This window comes from Nicotiana attenuata, chromosome 1 (genome assembly GCF_001879085.1).
Source record: "Nicotiana attenuata strain UT chromosome 1, NIATTr2, whole genome shotgun sequence".
In the NCBI taxonomy this organism is placed as follows: Eukaryota; Viridiplantae; Streptophyta; class Magnoliopsida; order Solanales; family Solanaceae; genus Nicotiana; species Nicotiana attenuata.
In genome coordinates this window covers 83582455-83597658 of record NC_031989.1, presented here as the reverse complement: position 1 = coordinate 83597658, position 15204 = coordinate 83582455, and the positions used below count along the sequence as shown (strand labels likewise).

The 15204-nt window shown below is 38.3% G+C and overlaps 2 protein-coding genes across 2 annotated transcripts; both read left to right on the top strand.

Annotated features, from left to right (window-relative positions):
• On the top strand, positions 8846 to 11994 carry LOC109237950. The gene is made up of 3 exons (XM_019404349.1): positions 8846 to 8959; positions 9044 to 10189; positions 10267 to 11994. Exons 1-3 carry the CDS (start codon positions 8846 to 8848, stop codon positions 11992 to 11994), a joined length of 2988 nt encoding a protein of 995 aa, XP_019259894.1.
• On the top strand, positions 13000 to 13572 carry LOC109237941. Its single transcript, XM_019404342.1, has one exon. The coding sequence runs from the start codon at positions 13000 to 13002 to the stop codon at positions 13570 to 13572; it is 573 nt and encodes a 190-aa protein (XP_019259887.1).

The following is a 15204-nucleotide window of genomic DNA, read 5'->3' as shown; positions in this document are numbered from 1 at the left end:
AAATCACTGCTAAAATTCTGCACATCACGTAGATAATATGCCTATAGGATTTTTCCTGCATTTTTGCACGTGCATCTGTCATTAGGCAATTCCACTTATAGGACCTAAAATAAACCAATCATATCAATGACCTGCATAGAAGATCTCTGCACCACAAGATTCGTAACACCTAGAAAGCATGCCTATAGGAGTAATCGATTAAAATCTGAAATTTCTCACTCATCTTTAAAATCAGTAGTAATTCGTTTAAAGTGCTCGCAGAACTTACGATACTGTTGTCACACCTCCTTTTTCACTACACCCCCGGAAGGGTATAATAAAGGGAGTTTTTCCAATTCAAGGATAATCGAAACGGGATTCATTTTATTAAGAGATTCAGAGTCTCCACTTGGGAGATTTATGGTGTCCCAAGTCACTGGTTTGAATCCCGAATCGAGGAAAAGGTTTGGCTCTGTTTAACAGTCGCGAACCAGAAATCCGAGTAAGGAATTCTGTTAACCCGGGAGAAGGTGTTAGGCATTCCCGAGTTCCGTGGTTCTAGCACGGTCGCTCAGCTGCTATATTTGGTTTATTTATCTGATTCTAATACATTTTGAACCTATGTGCAAATTTTAACTTTTAACCGCTTTTATTCAATTTTTAAAGAAGATTAAACGTCGTTTAAAACATGTCTTTGGATCGCGTCACATGAAATGCACCCGCAATCCGAAACACATTTTATTCAACGTTTTAGGATTTGGATTTGGGTCACATGAAATGCACACCCGAGTTTAAGAAGGTAATATTATTAAAAGACGCGCCTAAAGCAACTAACGTGTTGTTAACTTTGCGGGAGGCCATGGAAATTTGCTAAATGGCACGTCCCGAGTTCTAAGTATTTTAAAGAAATAATCGAAGAGGGCCATGCAGTTTGTGAATTTTGTTTGGCGCGGCGCAGCTTGATTTATTTTAAAAGGACATCCTAAAGATGAACTATTATTATCTATTAAGGATTGTCTCTAAAAAAAAACTTAATTAATTAGCATTATCAATTGACTACTACTAAAGCCTTCAAGCAAGTTTGGGCCTCAAGTTCAAGTCCAAACTCAAACAAGGGGACCCCTGTTATTGAAAACCCCTTAATTCAAGTTTGCCACCTAACTTGAAAGGCCCAACGCCTGCATTTAAACCATCGGATCCAATAGTGAACTAGGCTAACAGCTCATTGAAGCCGGTCCAAGAGGAAGGAGGAATCATTCAGCTTCGTTCACAAGAAGCTGCCTAACATTTGGGCCTCAGCACAAGCCCAAATGGGAAAGCAAGCTAGATGTAATGAATAAAACTCCTTCGGACTTGGGCTAGTGATGAGCCCAATCCTTGATGAAACGAGCCAAGAAAATTCAAAGTCAAGCATCCAAGCTTTGGGGCAGATCTTATGACTTGGGCCGGCTTTCAAGCCCACATTTCTACGAAAATGATATGATGCAACCTGCTTGATGTTACTCAGCTAAATTAATGAGATACTTGACCAAACCAATATTCAATTCTTGAACCTTCAATAACTTGAAAGTAGAACAAGTAACATGCCTCTTGATTTGTCTAGCATATTTCTAAATGAACATACCATCTGATTCACCAATCCAGGTTTAATTTCCTAATTAGCATGCTCCAGTAAAACTTAAACTCAACAAATATCGAATGAATCATGCTAAAACATCTCTAAAGACAGTCTCGAAACAGAACTTAAAAATACAAATTAATGACTTCATGAACTATTATTCAGGAATGCAACATTATTTGAAACGAAACATTAAACATACTCAGATTCCATTTGATAATTTCTTATCTCCTGAATGCTCAAACAAATTCCCACAGAAGAAGCTTTTAAAACAAGTTCCAAATCATATACTAGGGAGCAACATCATGACCTATATTCAGTGTCACATGTATCTAAATCTACACTGGGGAACCAAAACTAAACAGTGCCGCCCAATTAAAGTACCAATCTAAAGTCACATATTACAGGATCCAAAATGTTTTCGAAGCAGTTATACATTCCTGAATTTCAGTTCACACTTGATAAAACGAAAGAAATGCAGATACAGCTAATATTGAAACACAACAGGGATTAGATTCAATTGCATAAAATCAGAAAACAAAGAGAAACTAGGAATGATCATAGCTTCAACTTGCATTACAGGAGTTCATGATTGTACATCATATGGTGACGAATCCAAAGCATACATGGGTATAGAAAAATAAAGCAGGAGAAAAGAGAGAGTCAGCAGCAGTGGCGGATATACTTCAGCAGATCATCACAGCTATTTGACCTCTTTAGACCATTTTAAACCAGAAAAACCAAAGGGTCTTGAAGTTTCCAGCACTTAAACCAATAATGAGAATCAAAGGAGAGACCCAAGACAAATTTTCAAACCAAAATGCATAAAATTGCAATTGTTTCTGAGTTTAGCTTTATTTAGCTCCCAGAAATCCATGAAACAGTAGAATTTTTTTTAGCTTGTGTATTTGGAATTTTCAGCTCTTCAATCCTTAGTTATCTCACTCTCAGATTTTCAGTATTGGAGGTACAGAGAATAATGCTCTTCTAACCTTTCTAAAATAGTAAACTTATGCAGCTCTTTTTCTGGATTTTTTTTCAGCTCCTAAAACCTTTTTTTTTTTTCTAAGGCAAGAAATGGTGCATTTAATAGGCCCGCAACTAGGGCAACCCCTGCAGGTTTTGTTTTGCCTTTTAGTCCCTTTTATTTTCACTTTTTAGACTATTTAGTCTCTTATTTATTGACTTGCTACCCAAGTCACTACACCTATTTTTTGAATTTCAACTTAAAACCCCATCTAGAAGGTCCTAGGGAGTTCCATTTTCAGTTACTAACAGATTCCTTATGTTGAATTACCCATATTACCCTTTTTGCTTCTGAAAATTACTAACTAAATTAGCCCCTTTTACACTGGTCTACTAACCCTAACCCTTCTAAAATAACCATGGTTAAACCAGCACTTCTGAAAATCAATCAGCTAAAACCAAATTCAAATGAAACAAAACTCTTGAATCTAAATTAACCACTGAACTCCAGATTTAAAACTAACAAAAACTGAAGAAATGAACAAAGCCAAAACCAAAACAGTATGAAAAGAGAAAATCGAACATTGGCAAGTAATGGTAATCCAAGAATAGGCGGAAAGATTAATCGAACTATCAAACTAACTAATCGAAAATAAAATTACAGAACTAAGATACTGCAAAGATGAGCGAATTAACAGGAGACTGATTTTAAAACAAAGAATACAAATAATAAAAGAAAGAAAAGAAAACTCACTATGTAGAACTTAGACAGCTACTGGACTTTGATTCGAGTCCCAAAATGATGCTAGGCGTTTGTTCTTTGCCAAGAACAAACGGAAGCATTATTTTGGGGCCTCAAATCGACTCTTGGATTCAAGAAATTGGAGCAGAAATCGACACCTTGAATTTCTAGGGTTCTTCCCTTTTAGATTTAAAATTCGAGGAGGTGTGGAATGATTTGAAAGAAAATAATTAGGGGTTTGGGAAGAGGGAAGTGAGAGGAATGTGGGGTGTAGTTTTGAGGAGGTTTGGAGGCGGCGCCGCCTAGGGTTCTGACTATTCGAGGGGATTGACTGGGATTTGAGGGAAGTACATTGGGGGGTTGGAATGGGGAGGGTGAGAGGAACTCATGGTGTAAATTTGGTGGTATTTGGTGGCCGGCCGCCGCAGTGAGGCGATTTCCGGCGGCGGTCCGGGGCGGCAGACGGCGGGGCGGGGAAGGGCGGTGATCTGATGAGGGGTGGGATGAGAGAGATGGCTTGGGGGGGGGGGTAGGGTTTGGACATTTATATATTAACCATACCCATACTTCCACACCGTTGGATCTAAAAACCTAGACGGCCCAGATCTCTTTGGCTTGAAACGGTGTCGTTTGGGTTTGAGGTGGGGCTGACCGGATAGTGTTTGGGCTGGTCTGTTTGGTCCGTTTGGGCGGGTGTTTGAGACAAAGGGTAAATGTTTTGGGCTGGAATAATGCAAACTAAATTGGCCCAATTTCTTCAATTCATTTCAATTCCTTCTTCTCTTTTTTTTTTCCTTTTTCTCTTCTTTTTCCCTTTTTTTTTCAAATTAGATAAAAATCAAAAAAATAATTCCTAGAACTGATTATCTAAAAAAAAAACTGACTAAACCTACAGTGATAATTAATACGATTAATTAACAATAAATTAACGGAAAAACTACTCAAAGTCAAAGCTAAAATTAAAAATGCAAACTAAACTATTTTTTTGTGATTTTTTGTTTTTATAAAATCCTAATTACTAATTAATCTAAAATATGTAAATTAAGTTCTAAATGCAAATGCAATATATTTTTGTATTTTTCGTTAATTGAAAATGACATAAGTATGCACAAACAAATGCAAATAATTAACAAAATAAAAATCTCACGAAAATCCACAAAATTGCAAACACTGAAAGAAACTATTTGTTTTGAATTTATGGGAATAATTCATATAGGACAAAAATCACGTGCTCATACTTGCTGAATCACAACAGAGGTAGACGAAGCTTACGAAGAAATGCTAGCTGAACTTGCGGAGGATTCTGCTTCGCCCGGAAGCAGTGATGACCAAGCTTCTTTTCCGCCACCGCCAACGGAAATTCCTCCGAACCTTAATGAATTTATGAAGTTTGTAAGAGATACCATGTAACTTGTATGAACAAAAATTAGTATGTATTATGTAACTTGTATTTTGGCACATCTTGATTAGTTTCTTTTTCTTCTCAATGGTGGTATTAGCACCTTGTTGTGCTCATTCCATAGGGGGAGGAAAACTAAGAAAGATATTGTCATGTTTTTTTAATGCTATAATAAAATTATAACGCATTGCTTTGAATATCTCTTTACAATAATTTTGTCTTTAAATTTGAATTAAAAAATTTAGGTCACAATTCTATGATATAATTTACAAGGAATTGCCTTAGATATTTTTATTACCATCTTTTTTTCTCTAACTTCTGAAAAAAATTAAAAAAAATATCAGTTGGGACCACTTGGGCCCGGGAGCGGGCCCACTTAGCATGGGACCATTAGTTCGTGGGCCCGGTCCCGGGCCGGTTCCTACAAAAGGACCACCAAAACCGGGATCGCGAAGCCCGTTTAAATTGCGACCGGCCCGGGACCGACCCACATGCCACCCTTATATGTATCAATCGGACATTTATCATTGATGTCATATTAAAACATCCTCACCTCTTGTAACCAATATATATTCTTTATTAATCGGACATTTTTCTTTGAAACTTTGTAAAAGACTACAAACGGGTACTACTTTACATAGGATTCTTTTAACACGAATAATGACGAAACATTTCAACAAGAAAACTAAAGTCCTCGTGCTTTGAAGTAGGCCGTGCATAATTTGGTAAATACCGAATTACCGTACCAACAACAACAATAACAACAAGTCCAGTAAAATTTTATGAGTGGGATCTGGGAAGGTATGCATACTTTACCCCTACCTAATAAAGGTAGAGAGACTATTTTTGAAAGATTCTCGGCTCAAAAGAAGTGAAAATGAAGCAATAAACAGACAGTAGCAACAACCAGGTAATTAGACATGGTCACAAATGGAGATACGTGCAATAACAGATATCTAAAAATATGACACTAAAAATAAATTCAGTCTTACTAAAAATAATGACACAATAATGACATGTTAGGCTAGACATAGCAAAATACAAGACTAGTACTACTGCTATTGGGATGCCTAAACGAAACTCCACACTGTCTGTCAACCCACAACCCAAATCCTCGACCTCCACACCCTCCTATCGAGGGACATGTCTTCGGTAAGCTGAAGTAGCGTCATGTCCTGCCTAATCACCTCACCCCAGTACTTCTTAGGCCTCTCTCTACCCCTCATCTGATCCACTATGGTCAACTTCTCACACCTCCTAACCGGAGCATCATGGTCTCTGCTCTTCACATGCCCGAACCATCTCAGCCTCGATTCCCCCAACTTATCTTCTATAGGAGCCACGCCTACTTTGTCCCTAATATACTCGTTCCTAATCTTATCTCTCCTGATATATCCACGCAACCATCTCAACATCCTCATTTCTGTTAATGTCAACTTCTGAACATGAGATTTCTTGACTGGCCAACACTCAGCTCCATACAACATGGCCAGTCTAAATACCTTTATAGACCTTAAGTCTAGGTGGCACAATCTTATCACACAAAATGCCATAAGCGAGCCTCCATTTCATCCATCCCGCTCTAATACGGTGTGCGACATCCTCGTCGATCTCCCCGTAACCCTGTATCACATACCCAAGATATTTGAAACGATCTCTCCCGGGGATAACTTGTGTATCCAGCTTCACGTCCACTTCTGCTTCATGAGCCCCAACAATACACTTACTCTCCAAGTACTCAGTCTTCGTCCTGCTCAACTTGAAACCTTTAGACTCCAGGGTACGTCTCCACACCTCTAGCCTAGCATTAACCCCAAAACGCGTCTCATCAATCAGCATTATGTCATCTGCAAATAACATACACTATGGCACCTCTCCTTGAATATGTCACGTCAACACATCTATTGTCGGGGCAAATAAAAATGGGTTAAGAGCTGATCCTTGATGCAACCCCATCTCCACTAGGAAATAGTCTGAATCACATCCCACGGTCCTCACCCGAGTCGTAGCTCTATCGTACATGTACTTAATCACCCTAATGTATGCTAATGGAACATCGCTAATCTCCAAACATCTCCATAAACCTTCCTAAGGACTTTATCTTACACTTTTTCAACGTCAATAAACATTATATGCAAGTCCTTCTTCTTCTCCCTATACTGTTCCATCAACCTCCTTACCAAATGAATGGCTTCTGTAGTCGACCGCCCTGGCATGAAATCCATTTCTCCAAAATAGACACACACCTTCTCACCCTCGTCTCCACCACCCTCTCCCAAACTTTTGTGGTGTGACTCAGCAACTTGATACCCCTATAGTTATTGCAATTCTGGAAATCACCTTTGTTCTTGTGCAACTAGACTATTAAACTCCGCCTTCACTCTTCGAGCATTCTCTTCGTCCTAGAAATAACATTAATCAAATGAGTAAGCCACTTCAAGCCTTACCGGCCCGCATTCTGCCAAAATTCCATCGGAATCTCGTCTGATCTGGTCGCCCAACCCCTACTCATCTTTCGCATAACCTCCTCAACCTTAATATGTCTACAAAACCCGAAATCACGCTGGCTTTCCGAGTCTTCCAGCTTCCCAAGCTCAATGATCCTATCCCCATCCTTATTCAAGAGCTTATGGAAGAACGTCTACCATCTGCGCCTAATACACGCCTCATCTACCAAGACCTTACCTTCCTCGTCTTTGATGCGCCTTACTTGGTCCAGGTCCCGAGCCTTTCTCTCTATAGCCTTGGCTAATCAGAACAGTTTCTTGTCACCGCCTCTGCCCCCTAGCTCCTCATACAAGCGCTCAAATTCTGCAGTCTTGGCAACCGTGACCGCTAACTTCACCTCTTTCTTAGCCTTTTTATAAAACTTCATATTCTTCATCCTCTCCTCCTCATCGGCGTTCTTCATTAGTTTCACATATGCTGCTTTTTTGGCTTCTACTTCTCCTTGAACCTCTCTATTCCATCACCACTCCCCTTTGTGGCCCCCCGAGTCGCACTTCGTGCCCCCTAGCACCTCTCTAGCAGCTTCCCTAATGCAGTCCGCAGTCGTGGTCCAAATACAACTAGCGTCCCCACTACTCCTCCAGGCCCCCATAGCCAACAACTTCTTCCCTAATACCTGAGTTTTGTCCTTAGTCAAGGTTCCCCACTTGATTTGACTTGATCTTAGGTTGCCCGTACACTACTCTCCCCTTCCTTTCTCTCCTATCTCCAACTCCAGTACGAAGAGCCTATGTTGGGTCGAAATCCACTCACTCAGTATAGCCTTGAAATCAGTGCATAAGCCTCTATCACTCTTCCTGCAAAGAAGGTAATCAATATGAGACCTGGCCACCGTACTCCGAAACGTGACCAAGTGATCCTCTCTCTTCTAAAAGCACGAATTAGCAACTAACAAATCAAATGCTTTGGAGAAGTCCAATAACAAGGTATCGCCCTCGTTCCTAACTCCAAAACCGAACCCACCGTGCACATCCCCATATCCCTTGGCTGACTCCCCAATATGGCCATTAAAATCACCTCCTATGAATAGCTTCTCAGTGTGTGGAATACCTCCCACCACTTCATCCGAATCCTCCCAAAATCGAATTACCGTATCGAAACCGAAAATTTTGGTATTCGGTATAGTATTTGGTTTAATTTTTTTTTTTTAAAAAAAAATTAGTATTAGGTATAGTATTTGGTATTTTAAAATGAAATACCGATACCATACCGAAATATATATTTTATAACACAATACACATATTATTAATTATAACATAAATAAAAAATCAAAAAAATACTTTCCTTTATTCTCTAAGTTCATCAATTAATTCTAAGTAAGTAATAAGATATTTCTATTAATCAAATTTATTCCTTTATGTATAGTTTTCTCTCTGGGTTGATATTTGCTTGTTTTGGACAAAACTTTTGTCAACAAACGTTTTCAGTTTTGTACTTTTGAGTATATTAATTACGAATATTACAGTCTATGACTCTATGCACTAGTTAATATTCAGCGGTAATTGCACGCTCTTAAAAACATTTTCTCTCTGGGCGTATGATAGGGTGAACTAACGTGCACAGGGATCAAAAAATTCCTAGAGGAAGGCCGGCGAAGGTGAACAAAGTAGCAGGGAAGAATGTAGCGGAATTAATGAAGGAAGCCATAGGCGTAGAGGAAGAAATTCAGCGGAATAGAGCTATTACGCCATCACAGGATACAGGGCAAAGGAAAGATAGCAACACTCCGGTGAGTACACCAATGCAGGTATAGATCCAACAAACAACAACTGCTAACTTGAACGGGAAAGTAAGAATCGAAACAATTGAGAGTAACACAGTGACTGAGAAGGTAGGAATTACAGTCACAGATTTGGGGAAATCGAATGAACTAGGGAGGAAGGGTGGGGTGATTGAGAGTGCACAAAAACAAAGTGAAATTGTTGAAAATCAAGTAGCAGAGAAGACGCAAACATGGGCAACATTGTTTGATGGCAACAAATTTGCAGCTAGAGGTATGGAATTGAAGTATATAGCACCGACTATAGTTGAAGGTGAAGTGGTGGCTCAATTGCAGCAAGAGGAACTTGATAGAGAAACTGGAAAGTGGAAGCAAGCATTAATAATGTACGTAGTTGGAAATTCACCTACTATAGCAGCAGTTGAGAGATTCATTGCGAATAATTGGAACTATACAGCGAACCCTAAAGTGTATTATCATAATGAAGGCTTTTTTCTGGTGAAATTTGGAAGTATTGAAGACAGGGATGAGGTGTTATTCTCAGGCCCTCACACAATGAACAATAGGCTAGTAATTGTGAAAATTTGGGAAGCTGGTTTTGACTTTAACAAGGAAGTGTTAAGAACGATTCCACTGTGGATTAGGATGCCTAATTTACCGCTGAATTGCTGGAGTATGGACTCCCTAAGCAGGATAGGTAATGTGTTAGGGAGACCTGTCTATGCTGATGAATGCACAACAAATGTGGACAGGGTTTCATATGCAAGGATGCTTGTGGAGATGGATGTTACGAAGCAGCTGCCAGACATGATAAAAGCAAGAGATCCTATGGGAAAAATATTTGAGCAGGAAATAAAATATGACTGGAAGCCTATTTACTGTCCAACATGTCTGAAAATTGGACATAAATGTCAAGAAAAGGGGCAGAGATTAGCTATACAGCCTGAACAAGGAAGAATGGGAAAACAAAGGACTATATGGCAAAAGAAGAATGAGGAAGTTCATCAGAAAGATAATGTGGCTGAAATTGAACAGGGGAAACAGATGATGAAAAAGGCAGATAAACAACAGCAGGAACAAAGGGGACAATGGACAGAAGTTAGAGGAAAGTCAGCAAGTAAAAATGGGCAGGTTACAATTAGACAAGACAAATTGGCAGTTACCAATACTTTCAGCTCTCTTGGAAGTAAACAACAACAAATGCTAATGGATAAAGGGGTGAATGTAGAATGTGGACAGTGTAGTCAAGGAGAGAAGGTGAGTGATCCTCCTGATTCTAAATGCTAAAGATTGTTACATGGAATGTGCGGGGCCTGAATAAAGTTTATAAACAGGCTGAGTTGGAAAAGTTTATAAAGAAGAATAATATAGCATTAATTGCAATATTAGAACATAGGGTGCAAAGGAAGTATGCTGAACAAATAATAAGGTGGATTGATGCAGGATGGCATTGGTGTTCAAATTATGATGCAAATGAAAGGGGCAGAATTTGGATATTATGGAATCCAACGGAAGAAGTGTTTACTGAGACATATACATCCACACAACTTATTCATGGGGTTGTGAAGATGTGTAACTTGAATGTAGATTTCCAATTAACAGTGGTGTATGGATTGCATACTGTGGTAGCTAGAAGAACATTATGGGATGAATTAACAAAAATAGCAATCACTCAGAAGGAAGCATGGATAGCAATGGGAGATTATAATACTATACCACAACATACAGATAGAGTCCAAGGGAGCATAGTGCAAGAATATGAAGTATCTGATTTTAAGAAGTTTATGATAGATTCTAATATGGTGGAATTGAAAATGAATGGTAGAAGATATACATGGACTAACAGCCATGTACACAGTAAGATTGATTGGGGTCTTGCTAATAGTGAATGGATGAATAAATGGGCTCATGTGGAGGTGACAACACTTGATCCATATTTCTCAGACCATACACCTCTTGTTGTTGAAATAGGAGGAAGGGGAAGTAAAGGGGCCAAGCCATTTAAATTTTTTAATCACTTGGCTAAACATCCAGAGTTTATAACACTGGTGAAGAAGACATGGGGCAGTAGGCAGCATAGTAAGGGAATGGAAACAGTCTGGTACAAATTGAAGCAAGTGAAACAAGAACTTAAAACACTAAACTGTAAAGAATTCTCAGAGGTGACAGAGAAGGTGAATTATTATAGACAAGCACTGATAGACTTGCAGGTTGAAACAAGAAACTATAGGAAGCAGGAGGAGCTGGCAGATGAAGAAAAAGAAATAAAGCAACAGTTAGAGAAATGGGTGGAAATAGAAGAGAGCATATTCAAGCAAAAATCAAGAGTGAAATGGCTGCAATTAGGAGATGCCAATAATGCTTATTTTCATGCGTGTATGAAGAATAGAACTGCCCAAAATCAAATTCAAAGACTAAACACTCTTGATGGACATATAGCACAGAATGAAAAGGAAGTGGAACTGGAGATTGTCAAGTTTTATCAGACACTACTGGGAACAGCCACAAAGGAGTTACCGGTAATCCAACAAGATGTTATGGAAGAAGGAAACAAGGTAAGAAGAGAGCAACAACTGAAATTGATAGAGGAAGTTACAAAGGAAGAAGTGTATAATGCCTTGAGAGAAATTGATGATCAAAAAGCTCCAGGGTATGATGGATTTAATTCTTTTTTTTTCAAGAAAAGCTGGGGGATAGTTGGAGATGATATTACTAATGCTGTATTGGATTTTTTTCAAACTGGAGAAATGTTCAAGCCTATAAACTGCACAGCTGTTACACTTATTCCAAAGGTCAGGAATCCATTAACAATAAAAGAATTTAGACCCATATCTTGCTGCACAGTGGTATATAAAATCATCTCAAAGATTATTACAAAGAGGCTACAGGTGGTCATGTCTGACTTGATTGATCAAAGCCAGTCTGCCTTTGTTCCAGGAAGAATCATAAGTGATAATATCATCCTAAGCCATGAACTCATAAAGGGGTATGGAAGGAAAAACATATCGCCTAGGTGTATGATAAAAATTGATATGCAAAAAGCTTACGACTCGGTGGAATGAATTTATATTGAGCAAATATTATATGGACTGCAGTTTCCTACTAAGTTTATTAGTTGGATAATGAGCTGCCTGAGGACAGTCTCGTATTCAATTAATATTAATGGGAAACCTAGTAAACCATTTGATGCAAAAAGAGGGCTTCGATAAGGGGATCCCATGTCACCTTACTTGTTTGTTATTGCCATGGAATATCTAAGCAGGTTGCTGAAGAAGATGGCCAAGAATTCTGCATTCAAGTTTCATCCGAAGTGTGCTAAAACAAAGATTACTCAGCTGGGATTTGCAGACGATCTACTGCTGTTTTGCAAAGGGGATAAAGAGTCTGTACAACTGCTGTACACATGTTTTAAGGAGTTCTCAGAGGCATCAGGGCTGATTGCAAATGCTAGCAAAAGTGCAGTATATTGTGGTGGAATGAACCAAGTGCTACAACAACAGATATTGCAAGTGCTTGGATTCCCTAAAGGTGAATTGCCTTTTAGGTATCTAGGTGTTCCCTTGAGCTCAAAGAGGCTGGCCATTGCTCAGTGTCAGCCTTTGTTAGACAAGATGATAGGCAGAATCACAACTTGGACATCAAAGTTCTTATCGTATGCTGGGAGAGTTACGTTGATTAAAAGTGTGCTATTCTCAATCCAGACATTCTGGTCCCAAGCTTTCATTATGCCGAAGAAGAGTATTAAGGAGGTGGTGGCAATCTGCAGAAAATTCTTATGGAGAGGAGAGGCAAATGGAACAAACAAAGCATTGGTTGCCTGGGAGACATTGTGCCAACCCAAAACTGCAGGTGGAGTGAACTTTGTTGATGTAGAAATCTGGAACAGAGCTGCAGTATGTAAATAGCTCTCGAACGTGTGTAAGAAGAAGGACAAAATGTGGGTAAAATGGCTTCATGCATACTATGGGAAAACGAGACACGTTTGGGAAGCTAAGTGTACACAAGCTTCTTGGATAGTACAAAAAATATTAAAGGCTCACAGATATGTTGAACAAGCTGGAATGACAATGGAAGAGTTTAACAGTATAGAGCAATTCTCAACAAAAGACATGTATAAGAAGCTGATGGGAGATATACCGAAGGTGGAATGGAGGAAATTGGTGTGTAACAATCAGAGTGCTCCTAAATGGCAATTCATACTATTATTGGCAGCACATAAAAGATTATACACAAGAGATAGATTAAAGAAGTGGGGAGTAATACAAGATGCAACCTGCCCTATGTGTGGAGTTGTTGATGAAAGTATTGCACATCTATTTTATGAATGCAAGATGTCGAGAGAAGTTTGGCAAAAATTGCTACAATGGCAGGGAATCCTAAGACAACCTATGAAATGGGATGATGAGATAAAATTGGCTATACTGCACCATAACAGGAGGAATGTGACTGATGAAGTATATAGGATGACAATAGCTGGAAGTGTGTATCAGATATGGCAAGAAAGGAATATGAGAGTATTCCAACAGAAACAAAGGCCAGCGAAGCAGATTGTAAGAGTGATTATACAAGAGATCTTTGTTAAGGCGAGTATGAACGTGAAGATAAGGAAGAAGCTGCAGAATATGAATTACTACTCATGAGAAAATGTAGCTTGATGAAATAGTGCACATAAAAGATAGGAAAAGATAGGAAAAGATAGTAAAAGATAGGAAAAGGTAGTACTGAAGGTTAGGACTATGTCTAACCCAGTGATGTGATTATGTTTTTTGTTTCTCTTGAGCTGTACACTATTTTTTTGGTGAATAAAGATTTAGTTACCAAAAAAAAAAATATTCAAACCGAATCAACCGATACCGAACCGAATCAACCGAAACCTAAAGGGAAAAAATCGAACCATTCTGAATTTAATTAGGTACGGTCTTAGTATAGCATTTTCAGAAATCGAATACCAAAAATATCGAACCGAAATATCTAAATACCGTACCGACCGATGGACACCCCTATTTTGAACCGGTCATTTAAGAGATTTAAATAATCCTAGATTAGTGGAAAACTGTTTGCTCAAATGGCAACATCAATGTCGTAATCTTATCATCTTTGTGTTGGTCAAGGTGATAATTACCCTCAATCCGAAGCAAGTAAGAATTAACTATATGAATTCAAATAATGTGCTTTATTCTACCATCTTCAAAAGTGTACAGGACAATAAAAAAGAAACTGCTCATAACAATTAAAGCAATTAAACTCGACTATATGGATCATCATTATCCATTTCGTTCTACGTGAACTCATAACATTCTAATACTCGTTACTTTCCCATTCTTTAACATTACAGGTTCTCTATATTTTTTATTAACCTTCAGATCTCTAAAACAGACTAAAAAAGGCTCCTAACAAATATCAAACATAAATATCAATCTACCAATCCAAACTAATTATATAACAGCCTGTTTGGCCGGCCAAGCATTTTCAAGGGCAAAAACACTTTTTTTTTCTTTCGAAAAAAGTGCTTTTTTTTTTAGAGTTGAAGTGTTTGGTCAAGCTTTTAGAAGGAAAGAAAAAATGCTTGAACATATGCAAAATCAGTTTTGAAAAAGCATAAAAAGTAGCTTATTTGTAAAAGTGCCTTTTTAAAAGCACTTCTAAGAAAAATATACTTAGAAACACTTTTAAAACACTTGGTCAAACGCTAATTGCTGCTTAGAAGTGCTTTTCAAATTAATTAGCCAAACCACAAACTGCTTCTGACAAAAAGTACAAAAAAAAAACACTTCTCAAAATAATTTGATTTTAGAAACTTGGCCAAACAGGCTATAAATCAGAAAGATTGTATGATCTTTTTAAACTACCTCAAGCTACACTCTTTCATTTAGGGATTTTTACCTTCCTATACCACATATGAAACCTTATTACCCTCAATGTTTAAGGTTTGAGTTAATTACATTTCAGCATACCAAATTATCATTTGTATACCATAATTAATTTAGAGGCATAATTAATTGGCAGCTTTTTACTCCTTAATTAAAGGTGTCCATATATCCCACGTTTCTCTCTCCCCTTAATTCCCAAGATCTGACCAGCACTGTTTTCCCCCTCCCATTTCTTTCTCTTCTCCATTCCTTCTTCTTCTCAAAAAAATACAGAGATGAGACCCATTTTTTATAATTAGATTTTTAGCCAAAGAGATTCAATATGAAACCCATTGTAAATCCCATACAATAATAACGCCAAATACTGGCGGTGGCTGTGGCCAACACCAATTTGGTACATAT

Coding starts and splice junctions, on each gene's coding strand:
- LOC109237950 (XM_019404349.1), top strand. CDS start 8,846: ATGAAGGAAGCCATAGGCGTAGAGGAAGAAATTCAGCGGAATAGAGCT. Junction 8,960..9,043: donor CGGTGAGTACACCAATGCAG/GTATAGATCCAA, acceptor GTGACTGAGAAG/GTAGGAATTACAGTCACAGA. Junction 10,190..10,266: donor AGTGTAGTCAAGGAGAGAAG/GTGAGTGATCCT, acceptor GTTTATAAACAG/GCTGAGTTGGAAAAGTTTAT.
- LOC109237941 (XM_019404342.1), top strand. CDS start 13,000: ATGGAAGAGTTTAACAGTATAGAGCAATTCTCAACAAAAGACATGTAT.